The sequence below is a fragment of the Hippoglossus hippoglossus genome, chromosome 8 (assembly GCF_009819705.1).
Source record: "Hippoglossus hippoglossus isolate fHipHip1 chromosome 8, fHipHip1.pri, whole genome shotgun sequence".
Lineage (NCBI taxonomy): Eukaryota > Metazoa > Chordata > Actinopteri > Pleuronectiformes > Pleuronectidae > Hippoglossus > Hippoglossus hippoglossus.
In genome coordinates this window covers 16,000,540-16,026,661 of record NC_047158.1, presented here as the reverse complement: position 1 = coordinate 16,026,661, position 26,122 = coordinate 16,000,540, and the positions used below count along the sequence as shown (strand labels likewise).

Below are 26,122 nucleotides of genomic sequence, written 5' to 3'. Positions count from 1 at the left end.
CCAGATTCTTGACCAAAGCAGAAAAGGAGAATTAGTCGAAAATTGATTTCCTGCTGAAACTGCAGTGTGAGTAAAGATGATAATGTATGAAGTCTTTGCTGAATTTGTCGGAAAAATACTGAAGACAAATGAGTATGAGTTGAGTCAGTTGAATAGATTGAAAAGCCTTGTTGAAACGAAAAACCTGCGCAACAGGGGAAGAGTTGGAAGTTGTACTTATACTTAGCTTTGGAAACTTTTATGTGTATGTATGAGGATAGATAGATAGATAGATAGATAGATAGATAGGTAGATAGATAGATAGATAGATAGATAGATAGATAGATAGATAGATAGATAGATAGATAGATAGATAGATAGATAGATAGATAGATAGATAGATAGATAGATAGATAGATAGATAGATATACAATAGTGTTAACTGGTCACCCATGTTATGATTCTATTAGTGCAAAACGTACATGACCCAAGAGCCCTTCAACTTTTAAACATCACATTTTCTTTCTCTGTCAGATGGTTTCAGAGTTTGTAAGCAGACGCTTTGACTCCGAATCCCTTTTCACCCAACACCTACCTACACTTCGAAAAGCACCTTGAGAACGTCACTGTTTCCGCTCATGCATAGAAAACAAGTACAACAACAGGAGAACTGAGTCATTTAGCCACTGATTCATTACTGTCGCAGTCCTCAGCAGCACCTCTGAACTGATAGACTCTGGACTATCAGCCTTCAAAGCCTCATTGAAACCACAGTAAACCAGATCATCTGTGCATGTGGCTTCCAAGTAAAAACTGCATATTCTTTTTTTTTGTAAACACTCATCTAAGCATTTGCCGATTGGCTGTGTAAAACGATGTCTGATCGTTATCTCTGTGACATACTGTGTTCTTGTGCTCTGGCGTACCTTGTCACTTGGTGTTTCCTTCTAGAAAGTGCTGCAGTTGCGAAATCAACATTATCATTATAAAAGGACATGAAATGTATGTACCAAGTAAAAGCTTCAGAGTTTCTGTGACCTTGTGGTGCGGATGCTCTTTTTGCAAATGTTGTTCTTGTAAGAGGGGGTCTCAGCTTCCGCACTAGCACTCACCTCAAAGCAGTTTCCATTCCCCGCTTAACTGTTTACAGGTTGCTCTTAGTGGTCCCCCTTCACACGTGCAGCCACAGCACACACGCAGCAGTGTACGCTGCCACTTTCCACCACAAACGAGCGCAAACCCTCAAATAACACTTCAATGTTTTTTGGATGATATTTGCTGCTTTGTCATGGAAAAAAATAAGTCACAGCTTGTGACCACAAAGACACCGCACCAGTAAACATTCGCCGCTTTTGCACGCTTTGCTGCAGCCACTTTTTTCCTGTCTGCCATTTCGATGTTGACTCGTGCAGTGTCTCTCAGGCCTGAGTTCAGATGCAGTTTGTCTTGACTTATGTTATTTGAACTGGTGCTTGATTAACAGTGTTTGAAGATGCAGTGTTTGCATTAGTGAACATGTGCTCTGGGCTCCACTTGGCAATGGTAATAAATTATCTTACTGTTTTGGTTTGGGGTTTTTTTTTGGTTTGGTTTGGGTTTTTTTTTTTTTCAGCAAGTTTCCTCTCGTGTGGTTAACATTGACAACTATTTTTTTTTTACAGATTTTACATGTTGATGTTGTGTGTTCCGTTGACCCATGGATATTACTTTTCCTGTTTCTCAGCATGTGTGACGTCAAAGCTCAGAGATAATTATAAAGAGTTTTCTTACTGAGAGTGAGAAGCATCCTCCATTTTAATCTGGTGCCCGCTGGTTTTAAATATTTGAATAAGATCACTCAGACTTTCAGATATAAACTCTTCTCTTATGGTAAACAGCATAAAAAATCACACTGTCACTGTCTCAATTACTCTCAAGATTTATCACAAAAGAATAATATCTGGTTAATGTGTCATTTGGCGATCTGAACTGATTTCAGACAAATATTGCCTCGAATTTGAAAGTTCAACAATAGAAGATACATTATCCTCCATTCTGTGTGCAAATTAAGGCTGTGTGTGTAGTTTTGGCTGCAAAACCTGTCATGTCTGTGGTACAAAGACAGAAAACTGTAAAAATGTGTTTTACCACGATCAACTTTGTGTCACGGCTCCATTTTTTATTTGTTGTAATTGTATTTGTTAATGTCATCCCAATGCAGCTTATTGAATTGAATGTCCTGGATATCAGAATATACTCTACACAGATTAGCATGTTCATGAAAAATAGTTTCAGACTCAGATCCCCTGAACTTTCAGACCCTTCATTCGGGACACTTTCTGGTTCTGAAACAGAGGTGGGACATAAAGCTGCTGCAGGCCCTTTTGGCAGCAAATAAAAAATCCATCACAAGAAATTGGCTAAATCCAGGTCCACCGAAGATTGGATAAATGGATTGAATTTAAACCCCCAATGCGAGCAGACTTTGTATTACTCCTCTGTTTTCATTTTTCTTTCTCCTTCCTAAAGCGAATAAGTAGAAATGTAAGCTCCCTTTGGTTGTTGTTCTTTTTGTTTTCTTTTTGTTTTTGGTTTCAAATTGAGTCTTTAACAATGGGTGTGACGGGAATAATCAATAAGGTGAAAAGTAAAAGCTGTATACTGATTGGAGTAGTGATACATACAAGTAATTAAGATAAATAATGATTTAACATGTACTCCGCTAAGTGAAGATTGTAGACTGAAAGAATGTCTGAGACTCAGGTATGACTACTCCACGCTGCATAAGCTTATATACATGTAAGTGGAGAAAATGGTCATTTGAAAGACATTGAAAAGATCTGTGTACAATATGTTATATTGCCTTTCCCTAATAAAAAAAATTGAAAAATAGAAAAGGTTTATTGATTACATAGCAAATTGCAGTTATTATCACAATACATAGCATCTATCTTATATGGCATTCAAATGAAAATGAATGTATTTTGTTAAAACAATAAATCCTCTGTCATCATGGTATAAACTTTACAAAACTATTAAAAAGAAAAAGTACTGACATTAAAGAAGATGTATTTACATTAAAAATAGAAAAGTATTCAAATTGTGATGTTTGTGCTTCACAGCTGAACAGGAACAACCTGTTCTGCTGCCTTGCACCTTCTTCCAATTTATCACTGTCTCTGCAGCTTCTCACTGACACACTGACATCCTGAAGAGACGTGTGAGAAAACATGCTGAGTTGCTACACTGCCTCGCATGCATCACTTCAGATGCACCCCAGTGGAACGAAGGTTGAAGGGTTTCAGGTTCCAGACATCCTCAGCGTCTGATGGTGCTGCGCATGTCCTCGTAAACCTCATTGTTGGGGACACGTCTCGGTTTCACTGACAGGCGATAAGTCTTGGTCTGGTAACAACAGATATTGTTGGGTAATTAAACAATATGTGGTGTTGTATTTCAGCGTTTCAGAGTTTTTTCGCAACCTCCTCTGAGGCTTCAGTTTGTTGTGGAATTTCTCTTCGGTCATAGTTTATCTTTGTAATATAACTTTTTTATTGAAATGTAAAATTCCCTCTCTGCAGGTATCTCTGACTCAGGTATTATTATTATTATTATTATTATTAACTGGTGCTGCTATCATTACTAGCATCATTGCATCTATAAGTATCACTCTTATTATTAGAACATACAGTATATGTTATTGTTAACAAACCATCCTTGTGCAATCAATGTCCACAATCGAATTGAGTAAATCCAGTGTGTTCATTGTTTGAGTGTAGATACCTTGAGGATGATCCAGATGCAGGCGCCCAGGATGAAGCCAAACAGCACAACACCAGCGATCACAACAGCCACCAGCAGCAGCTTCTGATGATCTGTTTCACATGCTTGGTTTCCATTGGCAGACCCACCCCCATCTTCTGGAAATCAAATTCTTATATTACAAATCTGTTTTCCTGATTACAATATGATGTCGAACATGTACTCGCCGTCTGTTTGGAGTCTTTATGAGCTGTGAGAGCCTCAACATAACCAAGTTTGATAATGCTGCTATCATTACAAATGCATATTACGCTCAGAGAAATTAAAAACACGAGTGAAGATTTGAATAAAAATTATGCTAAAGCAGAAGTTTACTTTCTGTGACTGAATAAATGCTTGAATTATTGTATAAATGTCACATTTTGAATCACTTCTGTCACAGTGTTACATTTATGCTCAGAAGAAATTTTGAGCCAAAAGATTCAGTATCAAATTTGCAGAAAAATAAATGAAGCCCACCTGTCACCACCAGGACCACAGATCCTCCGGACGTCTTAATTACGCTGCCGGTCACCTCGTCAAATTTCTTGTACACACACCAGTACAGCGCTGTGTCAGCAGAAGTCAAGTTTACTATTGAAATGTCCACGTTGGGATATGTTCCATTGGTGTGAACCCTGCCTCTGAATGCTGGCACAATGTCAACTTTTTCTGACTCCGCGTAAATGACTTTATCGTCCTCACAGACACCCCTACACAGATCCAAGTACCCATCAGTCCTGTCAGACATCCTGCACTCGATGGTGGTGGTTTCTCCAGCTTTTTTCCACACCACTTGGCACCTTTCTACACATATAAAACAGAAACATGTTCACTCCAGGCATGAATTCAACCTGCCTTACATGACTGAAATTACTTACTTGGTCGCTTCACATGTAATTTGTCTTACCTGGGACACTCAGGGCCGTACAGGAGAAGCAGAGGAGGGTTACGAGCTTCAGGCCGACAGCAGACATGCTGACAATGACTGAGACTGACACACAAAACTCCTGAGCAGGAAACGTCTGTGTTTTCACCTACTCTGACAGATGTTGTCATAGATAGAATGGCAGATTCATATAAACAACCTCTGTGGTTGAGCCACTTCCGGACCTATACTTATATAACTTGAATTGAAAGGGTCAGAACAACCCATCAGAACCAGAATGGATGGATTGACTTCACATCAGGACTTTTTTTTATCCTCAATAATGAAGATTGCGAAAATCCATTTAATTGCATTATGAGCCTGATATTTCTACTCCGGATTAAATAAATGATGTAATGAGGCTGAATATAGCTTGAAATAATTTATGCAAAAAAAAAAAAAAAAACTTAACTAAACTTAACTTTCTCAAATACTTTTCTCAGAGGTCTCACAACTCACACTGCAAATAAACATCAACATCTTCATGAGACTAAATCCTCAGGTACAGCACTACCATCATTTCCAGTGAGTACAGCGCCATCAAGGGGCTGAATAACAAACTAACAGTTACAGTAGATGAGAAATAGTTCCACCATTTCAACAAGAACAATATTTATAAAGAAATGGAATGTAATTTTTTTTCCTTTAAGCATCTCCATAGCACAACATAACATCAAACAGGTGGTTAACAACACACTACAATGTAGTTATATGCAGATGAAAGTGTTTATGAATGTATTTGTGAGTAAAGATATCTCTGAGGAAACGAATAATGACTTAGTAAAGCACAGTAGAGTAATGTCCATCAATACAATTATTCTTGTATAATTTTGTGTCATGTGCATATAGTCCTATAACTACAAGAGGTTGAAAAACGTCTTATGTGCAGTGGTGGAGGAAGTACTCAAACATTTCACTTAAGTACAAGTACTAGTAAATAGACAAATGTGTATTGATGTAAAACTACCAATTTTCTAGTAAAAAGTAACAGATATGTTTTAAATATGAGTGCATCCTATTCCTGATATTTTAGTCTTCATCATTATGAGTCTTCACCAGTGATGCTGCCTGTCCTGATTGGATCAGTGGATAAATTCTACTGTCGTTCTCGATTACTTAAACAAAATATAAAAAAAACAATGTGAAGATATATTACACAAACTAAACAGAAAATGTTTGAAAGAGTAGAGAATACAAATATTTGCTGATATATGTAGTGAGGTAAAAGTGAAAAGTATCCAAAAATGAATCTACTTAAGTTAAGTATTGATTCATGATAAATGTACTTAAGAACAGTAATGAAGTAAATGTATTTTGTTACATCGCATTACTGCTTATATGTGATATAACAGGATACATGAATAAACTAAAATAGAGACAGCAACAGATAAAATGCCAGACAATGCTATATTGATGATTTATATGAGGATAAATAAAACAGTAATATAACAGACTGTTTACCATACATGACACACCAACATCCATTAAACCAAAATACAATATATGTTGATCAAATCATCTAAACCTTGAATCTTTAATCTCTCTAAAGCCACAAACGTTGACATTAATAAAGCAAATTCAGTTTTACTTTATAAAACTCTGAGAGGTGCACATGTATGAGATGAGGACCAAAGTAGTTTGAAGCTGAAATGACCTCAAAAATCCCCATTAAGTGGTCGCTGTAGAATTGTAAACTCGACATCAATAAAATCAATACAGGCTTTCACAGTCTTTGGGGATAAATTTAGAAGAAAAAAACACATCCCCCAACCCCCTCGGCTCTCTGCGCCTCCCTCTGGGACAGAATTTTTAAAAAGGTCCCTGTCCATCCCACTCTGTCCTCCATTAGTTCCCCTCCTCCAGTCTCATCCAGTTAAGGAGCAGGAGGGCATTTACACTCCCTTTTGTCGCTATAGAAACAACCCTGTCCATTTGCCGACCAGTGCTTCCTGTTCGGTGCTCCTGGTGGGAGGGAGGATAATCAGCAGGATCTGTCTCCACAACAAAAAAATAGAACCAAAGATTATTAAATTGTTTAATTCTTCGCTTAATACATAAAGTACGGCCTATTTCAGTGCTTGATGTTTGCATACTCATCAACAAATTTAACTGTGTTTCCCCCTCCTTCTCCTTTTAGCTGCACAGATGCTGAGTCAGAGCAGCATGACGGAGTGAATGGGGTTATTGATTGACTGATTGCTCGCCCTGACGCTCAGAGATGACTCACACCATTTCCTCGCACATCCTGTTCCTCTCCACGGATCCCTGGGGACACGCGGCCTCATCTGGAGGAACACGTCCATAATGACCAAGTCAATTCTCTCTGAAGTTGCAAATGAGCGAGGATTCATCCCAGACAGATGAGTTAAATAACTCAGCATATGGCCGTGGGGGAGGAAAATGCTAATCTCCCGTCTTTCTAGAAAGATTAGTAGGATGATCAAGGGGGATAGACATGAGAGTCTGGTTCTAATGTGCTTTTACTGATTAGTTGTTGACCTGGACTAAAGAGCAAACTGCAGCGTCGCATTTGTTTGCCACAGCAAAAAATAGTGCAGTTGTCCACTCAACATTTTGAACTCGAAATGAAAATCAAGTAATCACAACTGACTCATGTCTCATGAGGTAGAAGACGTATGCACTTATTTTACTAAAGTAGTGCAGCAATACCACAAACAGCAGAGTGCTCCCCCAAGACCAACACATCCTTCAACACGATCGTTCTCTTGGTAGAAATATGTCACAAAACAAGGTCTTTAACAGTAGAAACTCAAGATCTGTGCATTATTCCTTAAAAAGTTAACAAAAATGTTGAAAATCTATGTATTTATTTTGTTAATTGAGGCTGTAATCCGATCATAAATGTCACCAGTACCAGATTATAGCTTCATGCTCATTATCTCCACCAAGGAGATGATGTTTTCATCTGAATTGGTTTATTTGTTAGTTAGCAGCATTACACAAAAATTCCTGGATGGATTATCACGAAACCTAGTGGAAGGTTCCAGATGTGGATCTGGATCAGGGGCTGGATCCAGGAATTTTACCTTCACTGTCTTAAACATTGTGATATTGTTATATTCGTTGATTTCTCTGGGGATAATTCATGGATCTTCATGAAACAAATGAAGCATGTTTAGGGGAGTGATAGATATTGTGAGTTTGTGCAATTTGCTGTCTATTGAATTTAAACGTGGTTTCATAGAGGGACTGTTGGGCCTTGGCTGGTGTATGTGCTCTACTGAGGGCAATTGTAGCTGTAGTAGGGATTGCCTTATTATTAGTCAGCTTTGGTTGGACGAATTATACTACTGTAAATATTCATCTGTATCCTAACTGGTACCTACAGCTGTGAAGCATGACATTAAAACACTAAAGTATGTGCTTTTGTAAATACTCCAGTAAATATACTTTATTACTACTCACCACTGTGCTTATGTGCAGCAGGAGCAGAGTGAGGAAGGCAGCAGAGATCCCGGCTGACTCTGTGCACTAAGGTAGTAATGAAAGGCACAGGACCTTCCCCTGAGGGTACAGCACTAACAGAGAACAAGCATTCATTGACTGCACTCCAACGTCCTGGCGTTTCTCCAGGGCAGGAAGTTCTGTTCCTGATCTCGAGTGACCTCTGCATGCCTTTCACGGCAGATGAGGGCTGAGACGCACCGCTGTGCCACACTGCTCTTCACAGGCTGCTCGGGGGTTGGCTCTGAAGCAGCTTGAGCTACAGCTCAGCAGACAAAGAGAAAAACCACTGAAACTAGTCAGACAGGAACTGTTATTCAGGTCTGACTATATGGCGTTCTTTGTAGCTGTTATACTGTCCTGCTTGCAAAATATATTCTTAGGGATAAAAGTGGGTTAAAAGCAGTGTGAGCACAACATGAAAACTGGCAGAACTGGAATGGCACTCTGTAGAGCACATACCTCCACCAAGGCCCAACAGTCTCCTGACAGCCAATGAGCTGCACCTAACTGTGTACACATAAATACCATCCCCCTAACATGCCTGTTTTTTTTTTGTCCATCAAGATCTATGAAATATTATCTGAGAAATAAACACAAATAAAAATCCAGATCTGCACCACAATTTAATGGATTCCTCCTTGGGCCACGCCCCACCCCTTCTCAAAATGTCATGGAAATCCACTGCATGGTTTTTGCATAATCCTGCAAACACACATACAAACGACATCGTTACCTCCTTGCGTAGAGGAAAGATACAAAACCAGCAGGAACTGGTTAAGAACTATTGAAGCACTACAGCAGCCCCCGTCTGTTCCTCAGATTAAGACAAGCACTCCCAAATAAAGCAATCTGCTGGAGCGCTTTTGAAGTTAATATCTTGCATGAATCCTTTTTCACCTTTTGAACCAGACTTTTGTCTAAAAGAAAATCCTGACTTTGAGTTTGAACAAACTGCATCACGCACATTAAATCACAAACGGTGTAAAAAGAGCCAAATAACCATCGCATGATGTCATGAAACGATTGGGCAGTTTCTCTTTTAGCAGAATTGGCAGCGGCGTTCGTGATTACTTTGGCCGGGCAGATTTCCAGTCAAAGAGCCTGTGTCTGCTCTCAGCCGCCGCAGTCTTCAGACTCCATCTCAGGGCACATAAATAATGTCCAGCATAATGTGAGGAGCCATTTAGGCGCAAGGAAAAGAAGATTTTCCTGCATCTACATTTCTTTTGCTTTTTATATTAAACACTTCTACATGAAAAAGAAGAAAAATCAGTCACAGCAAATTCATATCAATCTTTATTGTATTTAGAAATCCACGCATCAAATCTTTTTTATCATTTTTTTGCCTTTACCATTTACAACAGGGAAGAATGAGAGACAAGCTAAAAGTCATGCCTTTCCCAGCAGGCGCGATGCACTACAGGATGGGCTGAAATGGAAGGAGAGAGGGAATACATAAAGTGCTTTTGTCAACATTTTTCTTCTTTTATTGAAAAAAGGATCAAAACAAAAGGTTTGAGGGTGGAAGGTGAGGACAGCGTGGGGTGGGGGAGGGGGGAGGGGGGTCTGGGGATGTGACAGCATGAGTGCAAGTGAAGAGGGAAAGAAGGTGACATGTTGATGAGGAGGAAGAAAGTGGTAGGGGGGGTTTCATCTTTAAAAAAAGTGTTTGAATGAAACAAAACAAAACAAACAAATGAGTGGTCTCAACCCAGGATGAGGCTGGACTTGCCACCAGGTGGGTTTCTTCGGCCACCGGCGATGGCGTTGCCCCCTCCCGACGGGGCAGAGGGCTGTGGCGCGTCCTGCTGCTGCTCCTGCTGCTGCTCGTTTGGCTCCACGTCGTTAGGACAATCTACAGATGCAGCAAAAAGAGGATTTAATAACAGCTAATATTCCACTTAATGGAAAAACAGATGGTGTCTGGATGACAGGACATGTGATCAGGTTTGAAAATATTGAATGCATTGTGACCGAGCCACAGTAAAACGACATGGTATCTGGTGAAACTGCTGCCCTACAAAGGCTGATCTAATCTGGTAAACTGTATAACAGATGGGTATGAGGTAATGCCTTCATTTTATGTCTTTTTAGATTCTCTGACGACACAAACAGTGACTCAACTCGAAAAAACGAAGTAGTACGAGGGGGGAAGACAGTGTCAAGTGTTCTTTCAGCTTTCCATCAACCAATTGTTAATAATTACCCTGAAAAGCAATATAATACATTCATTTTTATTCTTTAATACATTTAAATGACTTAAATGTCACAAATAAGGAAAATGCTTTATCTTTTCCACTGATTTAAAATCTTTTTTTTTTTTTTTTTTTTTTTTTTTTTTTTAAAATGGTGGGAAGGACACTCAACTCCCAAATATTCTCTGCTTGACACCAGGGGGAGTTCAGGCACTTTGGTGACAACGGCATTACTCACAGGTTTATGTTACTGGTGCCACAGATGTTAGGACTACACAGCCTGGTGAAGCTCGCATTTAAATTCTGTATCTTGGTAGGACAACTCGATACTGTTTACTCAAAACTACCCACTCCCTGCTGCAAGTTCAGTCATGAACTCTGGAAAATATCCCAAAAAACTGGGTCCAGACATATTCTGGAGTTCGCCTCCCACATGTGAAGAATGTAGCAGGAGATTGTCTGGATCAGACGCTTTTACAAAAACAGGAACCTTTCTGGAACATTCAGACGAGGAGTGGCGCCGGTGTAGAGCATAAAGGAGGCAGAACATGACATATACATTTTGCTGCATTTGTGTTGAGACACCAGCATCAGCCCTTATCGTCGAAACCTATCGAATCTCATCGTCTTTTCAGGTTGATATACAATTCACTGCGTCTTCTACGTGCATGGCTCCTGTTTTTCATCTTGACACATTGGTATTCTTCCATTTTCACGTCAGAGTTCATGTTAGTGTCATCAACATGCCCACTCGCTGGCTGTCAATTTGAAAGGAGCTCAAGAGATATGTGCAGAAACAAACCACAGATCACACTGTGCTCAAGAAGTTTTTGATAATGTACAATTATTAAAACACATAATCCCATCATATTTGAAAGCAGCGCAAACAATAAAATTCATAGAGATGTATGGTCGAACCCTCCATTATCTACGGAGCCAGCCACTCTCTTACCAACATGCACCTGGAGGTTAATAAAAAAGCTTTTCATGCTAAGTGAGGCCTGCCATCAAAGAACAGCTGCCTGACTACAGACCACCACGCCATCATGACAGGGGGAAAACCACATAAAAGATATCATGTGATGTTGACTTTGAAAGCGAGAACATGTACTGTATCTTAAAAAAAAAAGAAAAAAAGTCAAGGAATGCCAACAACATATGGGGCAGAACCAGTAACCACAATCGGATCTTTCAGTGGCGAGGGAGAGTGGAAGTACCTGATCTGTTATACTGTCCCATGCAGCTATTCACTGGATAATCTAAGTCATGCACTGCTGGTTAGACATCGTCAGGGTGTGACAGGCTTTTTATAAACGGTCCAAGACTGCAGGATACTTACCATCATTTACTTGTTCTTGGCCATTCTCACCCTACGAGGAAAACACGAGACAAGAATATCAGATATCCTTATTAAACAAAATGACGTTTTCATCTGCACATACAAGAAAAAATAGCCTTCTTGTATTTGCTCTATATAAATCCCACTGCATCTACTTTAAGACGACACAGTGGCAGGCAGATTCTGGACAATGTTAATAAAACTGCCACAGCTGCCAGATATAACAGATCCTCTGCTAAATTGTCTTGGTGTACGAGGAAGTGCTGTTACTCATGCCGCTAAGCCAAGAGAAGAGGATCATTCTTACAGAACACCATCCAGAAGTCCATTAATCAAATAAAAACTTCTTGGGACAGCCAGTGAATTACTTCTCAACTTTCTGATTCTTGAGATGTGATATATTTTTAAAAGATAAGGAGAGTCTTTGTTTGACTAACATCCTGTTTCATTCTTCCGTCAAATTTCTCAACATGACCATTTAGCCCGTGTCTTCAAGCGAGGACTGGCTCATTACCAGAATAAAAATTAAACCTCAACTGGGATTACAAATGTCAGTGGAGAATATCTATCAAAATAACATCCTGGGTCGGTTTCAACTGGATGGATAAAGCCCCCACATCCACCCAGTTGAATTTTCCACTGAACTGTTCAGAATTATACTTAATCTATGACCATGTGCTTCTCAGCCCTAAACTAGGCCACGGCTCTGCTGTGGAAAAAGGGTCAGCCTGAATGAGAGGTACCTCTCGGTTCTGGTTCCACACCAAGGCTGCACCAGAGTTGTGGATGGTGGTCAGTTCCGGTTGAGGGTTCTTAGGGAACAAGAGAGGCTGCTGGCACCGCCTCAATGGAGCCGAGGGCTCCCCGCACAGGGTCCCTGCTGCTGCCCCAGCTGGTAAAAGAAGAGACAGAGGAATTGAGCATGCACTTTATTACAAGACTGACAAGAAATGGCACTAAAACATCAGCTGTCACTTTATATTTTAGTTTTTAGTCAACAGATTATAATGAAGCCAGACAGGAAACACAAGAGACAGATGATAAAACATGAGTCAGGTTTCAGAGCAGCAGAGACAAACCATTAGGACACTAATCCAATTATTCACAAAACCACCCCAGTCTCAGATTTTTCTAACCCATGCTCACCACAAGATTCATTTTCTTAGATTGGACTAAACATCAGCTTTAATGGGGAATTTTACTGAAATAACATGAGACAAAATCACAGAGCATCAACAGGAAACATCACCAAATCCGCTCGGGCGTCTGCAACAGACCCAGAAACTCAGTGGAATACTTCCAGGCAGACAACCTGAATGCCAAATCTCTCATAACCCTGCAACGCACGCAGTCTCCTCTAGCAGAAAGAGCATTAAAACCCTGCGTTTGGCCCATTGTGGGGAGGCAGGCTGTGAAAACCAGAGCCACATAAGGTAACAACCCAGCTCTAGCCCCAGAGGGCCAGGGAGGGGACAGACCGTCTTTGTCATGAGGGAGAACAACGACTGCTGAAGAAGCAGAGGAGTGGCCATTGTTGTTAATGGAGTGAAGTGAATCAGAGAGCAAACAAGAGCTCCTTCACTGCAGGCTGCACATTTCTGAATCTCATCAATGGACAGTGAACGACACTGCAAATGGAAGGAGATAAAACTAGATTGATGGGCTGGACAGTGATGCATTATGTTATCATCACTATAACACATAGCCGTCTAGTTAATCTTATAGATCTCCTAGGTGCATCGTATAAATGTAAGAAATCACTGCTGCACAAGCTTTGAGACAGGAACAGCCGTCATGCTGCTGCTGGTTGTTCTGGCCTCCTCTTGTATGGCTCTGCTCATCATGGGGCCAGAGTCTGAGGGAGGTTCAACAAATCCAACAGCTCTGGTATCTTAAAATCCTAAAATCCAGACCAGCAACCTGCCAGAGACTCTGGCAGAATAACAATATGCTTATGTGTATTCATAAGCAGAATATCAGCACATTCCTACAGTCAAACTGCTTTTTAAACATTTACCTAAACCATTAGTTTATTTATATATATATATATATATACACACACATTATTAAAAATGTTCTCCATTACTCATGCTTTACTCATTAAATTTTAAGTGTATTTACTCAGATTGTGAGATTTCTTTTCCCCAGTACAGTTAAGGTGAATAAAATTTGATTTGATCCAAACAAAAGCATTAAAAGATGACACCTGAAAAACAAAATGTTGTCCTGGTCGCTCTTGGATGATCCACAGACCTTGCTTTTATTGCAAGTACTTATAAAGCAGAAATAGGGCCTAAGAAAATGTAGTTTATCCAGACTTAACAGGACATTGTCTGAAGCTGTCAGGAGAAGAATTTTGTCATTCTGAAAAGCCGAAAGCGAAGACTAAAGTTGTGCTTACAGGTTGACCTAATTCATTTCCCCCTCAGACCTATGGTGAACGTGAACACCAGGGCTGTCTGGTGCCATACTATGTACAAAACATGTAGTTTGAACCCCTCCTCTCTGCACTTCCTGTGACTTTAAAACCAGGAAAAAAAACAAAGTGCAAAGGAGTGTTTTCCAGACTGTTGACAAACCTGTGCAACACTAATAGCTATTCCAAAGGGTAAAGCATGAGACCGTACTATAAATAAGGATTCACTGGTCATTTACAAATGATCTAGACAGGACAGCATGCCAAAGCAGACAAACCTGTCCATCTGCACGAGGAGTTCATACGCAGGCCAGAGGGATCGCACAATGCATTTAAAACCTGCTAATGCAATAGAGTATTGCTCATTCAGGCAAACATCCTCATCCAGCTGCATTTGTTAAAGTGGGACAACTGAAATCGACCTAGACCCAACTGAGACAATGCAAGCAGGAAAAGACTTTACTGTGAGCAGCTGCTGGCTGCAGTGGTCAGAGGCTTAAGTGATGATTTTAGGGTCAATTCCTCATTGTCCACACACACACAGAAAGTTTAATTCACCATGTGATCAGTTTTCTACTGAAGTGGCAACTGTGAAAACACCAGCTCCAACACGGCTTCACTGGCAGCTTCACAATCCTGAGCTGAAAATGAATCCTACTTCAGTTAAGCCTTGAATTTTCCCTCTTTATGCACTTTATCGAATCTGTGAGCTCACACCGACTGACTAGCTGTGTAAAAATTTCAATTAATTAATTACAACAAATAAAAATAATACAAACCAAATGGTGAATTATAATATGCTAAAGATTTATCTGGATCATTAAAAAGATAGTGGCAGGGATAATAATGTCAGCCTATATTAATTTTTCATTTAAGCCTCTTGTGGCTGTATGCTCGCTGTGACCTTGACAACTCAAAGCCATTTGCAGATCTCATATCCCCGCTGCTGCATTCTTATACCTCTCCTCATGTCTTCAAAATAAAACTTCCCGTGTGTCTATAGATAGCCACACATTTAACCAATAGACAAATTTTTATCTGACCTATTTCTTTCCATTGAGGGTTGATCCTCCTCCTATGTAACAAAGCCTAGCTTCAAATTACCCGTATGCTGCTGCTCCAAGGCTTTTTGGCCTTTACACTTGTGGGATGTTCTTTCTGACAGCCTAAATGGAAAAATACTAAATAACACTTCAGCTTGTGTGTTTTCCTAGCTCTAGTTAAAGGAATTAATTCCATGGGACTTTTTGCTTACTTAAGACTTCTGGTGGTTCTGCCTACTTTTGCAAGAATGAACTTGCAAGTACTTAGACACCCTCCTCGTTGTAGAACTTAAACCAAGACAAATGTTGCCTTGTAAGTCAAAACTCTGTTCTTTTCATTCATTTGTCTCTAATGTTATCACATGGAAAATGAAATAAGCTAAGTTAGAGATATATTAGACTGAATTACTTGGTGGGTTGTTCCTCCGATGAGCATGGGGGTCCTCAGGTTCTCCAAAGATGCTAGAGGCCATCTTGTTCTTGCGCTGGGGGGTCGTGTTTTCATCAGTGCCGAAGACGAAGCTCGTTTCCCCACCTGGCGGTCGTAGTACCCTGTGGAGCAAGAAATTATAAAAATATAATGTCCATTGGCAACCATGCTCCCATCCCCCCACTCTTTGGACCAATTTAAAATTCAAGGCCTTCATGTCACACACCATCGATCAGCTTCACAGTGCACACATAAAATAAAAATCTATAAAGCAAAACAAAAGATGGGGTCGCCTAAAGCTACTTACAGCAGTCTCCCTACTCCACCCGTACCCTTTCAAACAAAGTCCACATACATGAAAAACACACAGGCCACCAGCAAGGTCTACGCTCTCTAAGCGCCGGCTGTCAGCCTGTCAGACAGACAGTCACAATCTCTGCCCTGCAGCTGACTCCAGTCGCATATAATCAGAGTTAGCTGGCTAGCTGCTGCCTCTCCTCAGCACAAATTCCTTTGCAGTGACACACTAGGGGTTGGTGTCAGTTCTTGGTAGTATTGTTATCAAATTATTTGTTGAGTAAATACAATTTAATGTCACTTTTGGGTCAGTGCTAGACAATAGAGGTGAAAAGTCCGAGGTCCACAGTTAATGTAGGTCACCCAATAAACAGAGTAGAACAATATTAGAGAGGCTGCATGCAGGCCAGTGCGTGGTTAACAATGACCACTACCCATCAACATTCCTTCCACCAGAAACTCGACAAAAGGAAAACCATAATGAGGAGGGAAACCCGTTTTTCCCTGTGCTGTGCTGAAGGACAGTCGGGTGGACGAGGGAGACTGATTTGTTTGCTGAGCCCCTGCTGGACCCCTCCCTCTTTTTTCCAGAACACTCTCCTCAGAGTCCCTGAAGCCACCAGCTGACACCCGAGCAGCTGTCCGAGGGCCAGGCGGACATATGGAGTCCAAAAAAACAACTCGTCTTCGGAGGCACCACCACAAAGAAGGCAACTACAGGAGGAAGATCCACACCACGTGGACTGCTCCAAATTTTCTCGATCAATCCCTGTACACACACACACACACACACACACACACACACACACACACACACACACACGCACCCACGCACACACTAGTTTATGTGACACTTGTGATGCGACAGTAAAGCCTAAACCAGACTTCACCTCCCGGCCAGAGGGGATGAGCTCATGCTTTCCACCCGGATTGCGACAGGGGGAAAAGCTCTTAGCTGCCTGGCAGGAGACCCCACCCTAGAATGACACAGCAAGTAATAGCAATGAAATGGCCTGGATGTTTACAGGCGGAGGAGGCCGCTTCAGGCAGGTGGAGCCAGGGCAGATAAAGCTGAGCTCCAGAGCCAAAGATGGCATGTCTGATAAGGGTGGGAAGGCTTTTGATGGCCTACAAAGATTTCAGCCTGATTCTGCTCCAAGCTGCTGCTGCTGCTGCTGCTGTTGCTGCGGCTGCTGCATTGATCCCTTTGGTCAGCCAGCAGCAGAAATGACCAGCAGCTCGTATGGGGGGGGGGGGGGTTAAGGAGCAAAATCAAAAGAGCTAAGGGAAGATTTATGGGCTTAGCTTGCTCAAAGCCCCCACCCAAGCTCCCATCATCATCATCCGCAAACAGCAAGCGACTTCAAAACGCTTGATGACTGACCGACATTTGACATGCTCACTCAGCAAAGGCTCCGAGGACCCGTCCTCCCTTATAGTCGGATTCAGAAACACTAACGCTGACATCATCTAAAGCCATTTTCTCTCCTTTCGCATTGTTTTCAATGCACAGGGGGAGGAATACATCCAGACGAGACGCATCACTTACTGGAAAGCTATGACTGCATGCCTGCAGGATGACTGGGCTTCTCAATGCGCCCCCCCCCCCCCACTAATATAAAGCTTTAACAGACACTGTGCATGCATCAGATTCATCTATTAAAAATGGACTTAATCCAAGATCCTTCAGATTTTTCTCCAGCCATAAAGGAAATCAGACATAATGACATATGCAGACCCTCAGTCTGGTCTGAGATTCTTCCTGTAATCAATCACATATTCGGACTCTGGCTCATGAGCACTTTCTTTGTTTAAAGAATATACAAGTATAACGTTTTTTTTTTGTTGTTTTTTTTCTTCCAACGACACCCTGAATCGCAGTTAGAGTCACAACAGGAAGTGAGCTGTGACTGGAGCTATAATAAAAAAATAAAAAAAGTTATAATGCACTGGGCCCCAAGTCAGAGTCGAGCTAACGTTACTCAGCTTTTTAACCAATAAACAGCCACAAACCACATCTTCGGCCGCTTGTGCGATTCTAATCATTTCATTTCTTTCTTTAAAAACTCGCGTGTCCGCTCGCGCTGCGGAGCTCGCGCAGGTTAACGAAACTAACTTGGCGAAGCTAATGGCTGTGGCGCATCGGTCTCCCAATAAGATTAACTTAATTAGCAAGACTATGTGACAGTTTAGCTAAATCCACAAAGATCCCCTCTCCAGCCACCGGCGGGCTAGTGTTAGTTAGCTGCCTCTGAATCCGAACCAGGGAGGGGGAAAGAGGCGTTTTGCTAGCGGCTAAGCGGCTCCTCCGCATCCCACTTCTTTTGTTCCTCCGTCAAACAGCTCCATTTCTTATAGCTTGTTTTTTTGTTTTTTTCTTTACCTGGAGCTGCTCTTAGCGCCAGCCTCCATTCCTTTGTAGGTGGTTGTCGTCGTCATCTTCAGGGAGAAACCTCGGTGTCTCGGTCGGGCGACAAACGGTCAGTGGCGGGGCAAGTAACGGTGGTGATAAAGGGGAAATGTCCTCCTCCGTTCCCGCAGAGATGCGACGAGATGTCGGCTCCACCCGTCAGTGAAAAACATAACGACTCCCAGATCCGCTGGTTCTGCGGTGCCAGCCCACCAGGCCCAGCCCACCGGCGGCCGGCCCGCGCTGATTGGACGGGACGCCGCAGAACTCAGCTCTCATTGGACAGAACCCCCTGCGATCGGCCCTCGCTTGTTGGTGGCTGAGTCCAGATCCCTCGGGGGGCCTCGTGTCCAATCAGCCCCAATATCTGATTATTGATTATGACAATGTTCGGATCGGATCAGAGGAAGAGGACAAACACGTGTAAACAGCTGGTGAAGATATTGGGACTTAAAGGTCCAGTGTGTAAGATTTAAGTGAAGGGATCTATTGGCAGAAATTGAATATAAAATATTCCTAATGATGTTTTCACTGGTGTGTTTCATCTAAACTGTACGAATTATTGTTTTCTTTACCCCAGAAGGGGCCCTTTATATTGAAATACTTTATATTTACATCGGGAGGCCGCCATGTTGTTTACAGTCGTCCAAACTGGACCAAACTAAACACATTTGGAGTTTTTATGACAAATGAAGGCTACCACCAGTTCTCTATCATTTTTGGAAGGGAGGGTGAGGTGAGGGGTGTTCAGCTGATGCCACAAAAAATCTACACACTGAACCTTTAATCTTCAGTGGATTATATTATATGGAGGATATATAAAAGTATACGTATGTTGATGGAACCCAGGTGGTAACAACATTGTGTCTTTTGGCTATTGAGTCATATCATGAGTTAAAACATAACCTGTACATTCCAGCCATTAAATTCTTTATTGGGACAAACATGTTTTTACTGATGGTATGATCCAATAGCTATGGGGCATTATAAGGGCTTTTTAACGTACCGCCTTCTTGATCACCTCAGATTCATTCAATAAGTCTAATCTTTTTGGATCACCAAACTGAAGAGCAACAGAGGGACATGACTCATCACACCTAGTTTTTTTTGGTCTGATGAATAAAAGTACATTGGATAATAATTTGGGTCAAGTTCAATAACGTGACTACGAATTCTTAAAAATCACATCGACACTTCATAAAGGCCAAACATCTAAGATGAATAACAATAACCAAAGCACATTTTTGTGCTCTTGCAGTTCTTTGGATGTCTTCATTTGGTTGCATTTCTGCCCAGAAGAGAGTCAGACAATTACACTGCAGAGCCAGAGAGAAGAAAATAGTGAAAGTTTGGAAAAAGACAAAAGCTTTATTTTAACAGGCATCTGAACAGACAAGACAGATGTTTATGAACTGAAACATCTCTTCAGACTTCCCAGGACTTGAAGCTTAGCCAAGTCAAATGATTAATCAAAACTTTTCTCTACACATCAGCTACTATATAAAAATGTATAAAATCAAATGTTTTTTTTCTGAAGAGGACAGAAACCAAATGACAATCCAGCCCCATTCCCAAACTGGACATTAATGTTCACTAAGTGATAGCCGGTGCCCAAATAGAACACTGTAAGAACAGATTTGCTGGACCCTGACCTAGCATAGCCCATCCACATTTGAACAGTAAAGTTAGTTTAATTAATCCTCACTCCATCACCAGTCCCATCTGTCTGCAAACCTGGAATCAAGCCGTTCAAACTGGGAGAGGATGTCATTGACATTTACCACGATACAGCATGAACAAACAAAACCTGAACTCAGCGCGATCTGGATGTGGTTTATGTACAAAACAGAAATGGAACGGAAGTAAGAATTATAATTCTATACAGCAGTTATGTGTGGCAGAGAAATGACAAGTTCATCTGAGTGGAATTCTGACACGACAACGGGACATGTTGCGAAGAAGCAGCCGCTGCGTATCACAGGCCGAGAGAGTTGGTTGTGTCGAGGAGGGAAATGGTGCAGAATGTGGTCCATTAAATCAGGCCTCCCGTCTGTTGTTGAAACACGTCAATTGTATCTTCGTCTTCCATTTCCAACTGTTGAGATAAAAAACTGTTATTCAAACATGTGAAACGCTAAAGCTAAAAGTTTTAAGTGACAGGAAATCTATAGTAGAGCGACAGAAGGGGATAGAGCATGTGTCTACAATATATTGTGTTGTTTATTGAATTGTTTTGTCCAATGCAGCCACAATCAAAACACATCTTTGACATTCGCCACCTGCATGGAAAGGCGTGCACAGCATTTCAGTAATGTGCAAGTTGTGTAATCTCCAACTTTGAATTGCAGCGAGCGCATTGGCCTCAACCTACAGTGTCATATTCCACACAGGTTTGTGAAAGCACCCAGTAAAATTGAGTTTGGTGTTCACTGAGACATCTACATGCTCCCCATGGTAACATGTCCTAAACCTCAGCCAATATTTTCTATCACACAAACTAGGGATGTCACGAGTACTGATACTTTGAGTATATATGTGTTTGTGTATATGTTAGTACATTGCGTGTGCAGCCTCAGCAGTTTTCTTACAGTCATTGAGCTATACCTGAAATCTCAAAATGTTCCTTTATGCTACTGTTCTGTTTTATAATGTTAATAGTCTTTTCTTTCTATTTATTACTTGAAGGCTACATACCCACTGTAGTTTTTTGTATGTTAAAATGTTCATATCAAAGGTAATTGGGATTTATTGTTTTGTTTCTTCCCTTGGTATCGAGAATAGTGGAAATTTCATGGTATCAGTATCGACTACTAAATCACAAATGACTAACTAACATGAGCATCCCCATGAAAGGGGACAGAAAATATTGCATGGAATATGCAGGCCTTACTGATTAAGTATGACACAAACACATCAGCATGAGTCATGACATGTGGAACTGCATGAAATATGTTTGAGGTTAACATTGTGTCCTGTGAATGTACATTTTGTAAGCACACTCCTCTTTTCAGTAGCTAAACTCATTGTGTCACTAGTTCCAACTCACCTGTGATGGTGTGTCCGTCTCATTTATTGGTTGTCCATCGAATCTGAACCTGATTTGCCTCATCGACACTCCCTGGAGAGACAAAGACATGCAAACCTTTTAGCGAAGTAGAGGAAGAAACCATTTCCTTCACCCCTTCCCATGAATTATATCACAGGAAGAACTAACCAGGTGACTTTTACAAGTAATGTGAACATTTAACAGCCCAACAAAATTTCACACAGTGAAATCATATGTAGAATGTCAGGGGAAGGCTTCCAGATTCTCATATGGAGAATTCACTGTGAGGACCACACATGTTGTTTTTAGTTTTTGGTTGGACCAAAGAATGGATGTGTCTCAAAGAGGTGAGCACTAATGTTAAAGCTACAATTAATACAAATACTTTAATAAAGTAAAAAAAAATACAAGAGTGTATACAGATGCCAGAGGAGTAAATAAAAGTTATGTTTTGGGAAATAAAAAAAAGAAAAGAAAATTGATTTATATCTTTACAGATTAAAACACCTTAAATGCACATTACAAATCTAGTAAAATTAGTATTAGTATGAATCTATTCCTCTCAATTATCTGTTGCACACAGCACCAGCAGAGCTTTTCAGTAAAGAGCAGTACTGAAGAATATTTTGAAGCACATCTTGCCTTGTTTAAGGTGTGTCCTCTGAAATTTGAGGTTCAAAGAAACACAAGTTATTCCGTCTCCTGCGGTGAAACACAAACGATGAAAAACATCTGGTTTTCACTGTAGTTTAAAAAATGAGCTGCTTGACAAACATGACTCTTTTGACCTCCTTGCATTCAATGGAGTAGACAATATTGGGATTAGATTCCAGAGAGTTGAACATTCATTTGACTTTCAAAGGTTGTCAGAGGTTGTGTTTGATTACATATTTTTCTCTAACATATACCTCTTTAAACCAAAATTAACAGGTATGCATAGTGGTACGCAGATAAACCCACTAAAAAGGTGATCGGATCCTCCCCATTGCCAGTAGAGGAGTTGGCCTTTCTGTCCCCCCCCCCGGTGAGTCATGTTTGACATCACGGACACGTCAGGAAGTCTTTCTACCTTGCCAGCATTGCATCTTGCATGATACAAAGGCTATTTACTCGCCAACGCCCAGATGTTCATACAGGTTGCGCAGAAAAAGTGCAGCATCAGTGTGTACACTGCCAAAATAAAGAAGAAATGAGCACGTCCATGCCTTTATGAAAGTGATCACTTATCATAGCTTATCATCATGTCTTTGAACAACATTAAACATGCATCATTTTAATGTCCTGCTATGAACCATCAGGTAATGCAAATAATTATTTCCATATAATGTAAATGTATCATAACTTGGCCACAAGCAACTTGGTCTTGCTTTTCAGGTTGAAGGGCCTACCTGAGTAAATGTTGTTCTTTGATAAATAGAGTCCTACGAGGTCTCTGCTGTACTAAAAATAATCCAATCTAACAGGCCTTTCTTTCAGCAGACATTTTAACATGTAATAGTAGGAAAACCTCAAGTGTAACTGATAACTTTAATAATAGCTGGATTACATTCAGATGTACCAGTTCCAGGGCCTCAGAAATGAGCATGTTGGTTCACTTAAATGTTGAATGTTATTAGTTAAACCTATGTTTTGCTCTAAATTGACTGTGAGGGACTTTCAATGCATCTTACTCAACATATTGCTTTTAAAATCAAATGTCCGAGATGATGTATTATGTGATGTCGATGTTATAGTGGAGGTGCTTGTAGCCGACTTGAAGCAAGGTGACAAAATTCCTTTTGAAGAAAATGAACAAACCATAAATGGACATATGGGACTGCTTATAAACAAACTGGACCTTCCTTAATATTAACACTCAAGGAAAAACTATTTTCTTGGTGCCAGCTGTTGCAGCAGTTCTATAAACTGTCTGACGGACGTCCTAAATCCGTCCTGAAACAGCTGTAGCACAATTTAAGCTTCTCCAGCTTGTGGAATAGCTCTCTGCTCCCCCTCGTATGAGAAATCCTAAACCAGTGGTCCCCAGAAAGGAAACAACTAAACCATCATCCTGAGAAAGAACAATCATCATGAATGTTCTAGTTGCTTCTCACTGATACTGAGCCGTGCCCACCTGCCTCTCGCAGTAGGCCTTCATGAGTTTGATGAGCGGCGTGTGTCGTTTGATCTTGAACTGCACTACGGATCCATCCTGACCCGCCACCTTCAGGTTTATGTGTTCATTGTTTTCCGTCTTGACGGCTTCCTGAGGGACAGAGGCAGAGAGAACATCACGGTTAATGTGGACATGAAAAGAAGCAGAGCTGGAATATGTTTGCATTGCTTAGTTGATCCACCAAACAAAAACAAAACAAATATCTCTGATCTCTCAGAATACCACGTAGGTTACACCTTTACAAAAACAAAGAGCTGCATTGATCTATCTTTCATTATCAACAAAATACTTGTGATCAATTTGTGCTCTCGTAACTCATGATAGGCAGCTATTATTATTGTTTGCATCTTACAGACTAAACAATTCATTGATTAATAAGATAAAAGAGCAATCAGTTGGTTGGAAAAAGAGCTACAGGTGCTTGCATCTGTTTGGGTGAGCATCTCCTCCAACACATCATCAAGGTAAGTAGGGTAGTATGACATATACACAGTTGTCAGTTTATTAGGTACACCTCGCTAAAACCAATGCAGTCTAATACAACATTCCCTCTTCGTGAGGGTTATAAAGGTTTTTGTTGAAACTTGAATGGTGCAGTTCCGGAAGTTGTTGAACTGTTGAACTTGTTACTATGCCAACCCCACACATTGTAAATAAAGATGGACAAAAATTCTCCTCTTCCTCACTCTATCACCATGAAGTTAAAAGTTTGCAGGTACAGACGCTGCCATCTTGAGTCTGCACAGAAACAAATGTTCGACCAATCACAAGTCAGGACATACATTAGTGATAAGAACTACCTAAAATTATAGAAACCATCTTGACATGTACTACTTTATAGGTTGGTCCATGTCTCATCCGTTTACATGGAGGAAGATGAATTTTTGACCTATATTGTAGCCAGCCACCAGGTGGCGATTGAGATGCTTTGGCTTCACTTTAGGGGAGCTGTCAAGTCGTCCATCTTCACATACCAACACTGATTTGAATGGGGTAGGCAGAATAATAGGAACACCGGTGAATATGACACAGTACAACAGATGACTGATCTTCGTACTCAGACCAACACAAATATCCCTGTATTGCCTCTGGTTGACTTATAAGCAATGTTGCAGAGAAATCTGTTTTTTGCAACATGATGCAAATGTGAATTACGAAATGAAGTTTCTGCATTTGGCAAAAAAAACTGACATCCCTAAGTGTTTATAGATTGATTCATTGAGCTTAACTATAAAAACCTTCCTGGAGCATAGCTCCTTTTGTTTACACTCGGTTTCAGGGGCATATATGATCAAAACAAGCCACAGCTTGACGTCAGCAAACAGAGGAAACAGATGACAAGAAAATACCACAAACTTCCTTCCACTCACCAAAATTACCACACACACACACACACGTTTGTACTTCTATCTTAGTGAGGACACTGATTGACACGATACATTCCCTAGCCCTTCACCTTAATCATCCAAACTAAATGCCTAAACCTAACTCTAAAAACTAAAACCAAGTCTTAACCCTCAAACAGCCCATTAAAAAAGTGAGGACTGGTCAAAATGTCCTCACTCTGTATGGTGTTGAATGGTCCTCACAAAGATACAAGTACAGGAACACACACCCACACACAGGTTGTTGGACCGGGGCACGCGCTGAGGCTGTGCGATCAACCAAAACGCGATGTGCGCGCCTGCGGATGCGCGTTCACAAACCTTCCGGTCTACCAAAGCGGGGATGGCTGCTAGTTGAATTCCGGCTCCTAACTTTAAGCAGGTGAAATAGAAGAGGCGGAAATGTGGGTTTTTACACGAGCCCCGGTGCCACAGACCCGCTGGAGCACTGCGGCTCTCCTCAAACAAAGCGGAAACACTCACCTTTGGTTTCTCATCAGCCATGGTCACTCTTTTGGCGCTTCTCTATGCTGCCACACAAAGAATACGGGTGCGCGCACGTACTCGTCCCCGATTAAAATTTCCAATCGAACGTGCGCGGCCCCGTGCCGTTGCGCGCCCACAGCGCCGGGCCCCGAGTGGCTGCTGGTGGTCACGTGGCTCAAAGCGCGGTTTGTGCGCGGGCGGGAGAGCCTCGATGCGCGTTAAAGAAGCACTCAGCATCACATGCACGCGCACAGCGATGTTTCACGTCTAGTTAGGTTAATGGCGGCGCTCATCCCATAATTCTCTCTGCACTACAGCGCTGAGCCTTCATTAAAGCTGCTTGGACATTATCAGCACATAGAGCAACACACACAGGACAGGTCCCATTTTCACTCCATGTTTCTCTTCTTGTCCAAACCTCAAATCCAAGCAGCCATCTTGTTTTTCTGTCTGACGATGAACAAGAACTGAACCTCCATTAAAGGAACAGTTTTACACGAGGAGAGCGTGTATTTGCACAGAAACAAGTTTTGAACGCATCGCACTTCATTTATTGACGTGTTTGCATTTTGAAATCAATCCCAATATTTTGATGATTAACTCAATCCCCCTCGTGTGTGAACCTGGCTCCACGGAGCTTTACGGTGACCGATTATTCGCCTTTTTACATATTCATCAATCCCGTCTTTCTCAGTTTTCTCTGTGTGTGTGTGTGTAATGGTGGAGTCGCATCATGAAGCATAAACAGCAGATCACAGAACAGGC

General features: G+C 41.2%; 3 protein-coding genes across 3 annotated transcripts; all 3 read right to left on the bottom strand.

The window, feature by feature from the left end:
• Positions 1 to 2,844: 2,844 nt before the first annotated feature.
• Positions 2,845 to 4,920, bottom strand: LOC117766986. Its single transcript, XM_034594470.1, has 4 exons — positions 4,670 to 4,920; positions 4,240 to 4,566; positions 3,742 to 3,878; positions 2,845 to 3,363 (listed from the first exon to the last, which is right to left on the bottom strand). The coding sequence occupies exons 1-4, from the start codon at positions 4,734 to 4,736 to the stop codon at positions 3,277 to 3,279; spliced, it is 618 nt and encodes a 205-aa protein (XP_034450361.1). The 5' UTR covers positions 4,737 to 4,920; the 3' UTR covers positions 2,845 to 3,276.
• Positions 4,921 to 9,435: 4,515 nt separating this feature from the next.
• On the bottom strand, positions 9,436 to 18,471 carry jpt1b (Jupiter microtubule associated homolog 1b). Its single transcript, XM_034594472.1, has 5 exons — positions 18,259 to 18,471; positions 15,558 to 15,700; positions 12,433 to 12,581; positions 11,690 to 11,720; positions 9,436 to 10,010 (listed from the first exon to the last, which is right to left on the bottom strand). Exons 1-5 carry the CDS (start codon positions 18,312 to 18,314, stop codon positions 9,862 to 9,864), a joined length of 528 nt encoding a protein of 175 aa, XP_034450363.1. The 5' UTR covers positions 18,315 to 18,471; the 3' UTR covers positions 9,436 to 9,861.
• A 1,158-nt stretch (positions 18,472 to 19,629) lies between these two features.
• Positions 19,630 to 25,511, bottom strand: LOC117766988 (small ubiquitin-related modifier 2-like). The gene is made up of 4 exons (XM_034594473.1): positions 25,355 to 25,511; positions 23,445 to 23,576; positions 21,332 to 21,403; positions 19,630 to 20,380 (listed from the first exon to the last, which is right to left on the bottom strand). The coding sequence occupies exons 1-4, from the start codon at positions 25,373 to 25,375 to the stop codon at positions 20,318 to 20,320; spliced, it is 288 nt and encodes a 95-aa protein (XP_034450364.1). The 5' UTR covers positions 25,376 to 25,511; the 3' UTR covers positions 19,630 to 20,317.
• Positions 25,512 to 26,122: the final 611 nt, after the last annotated feature.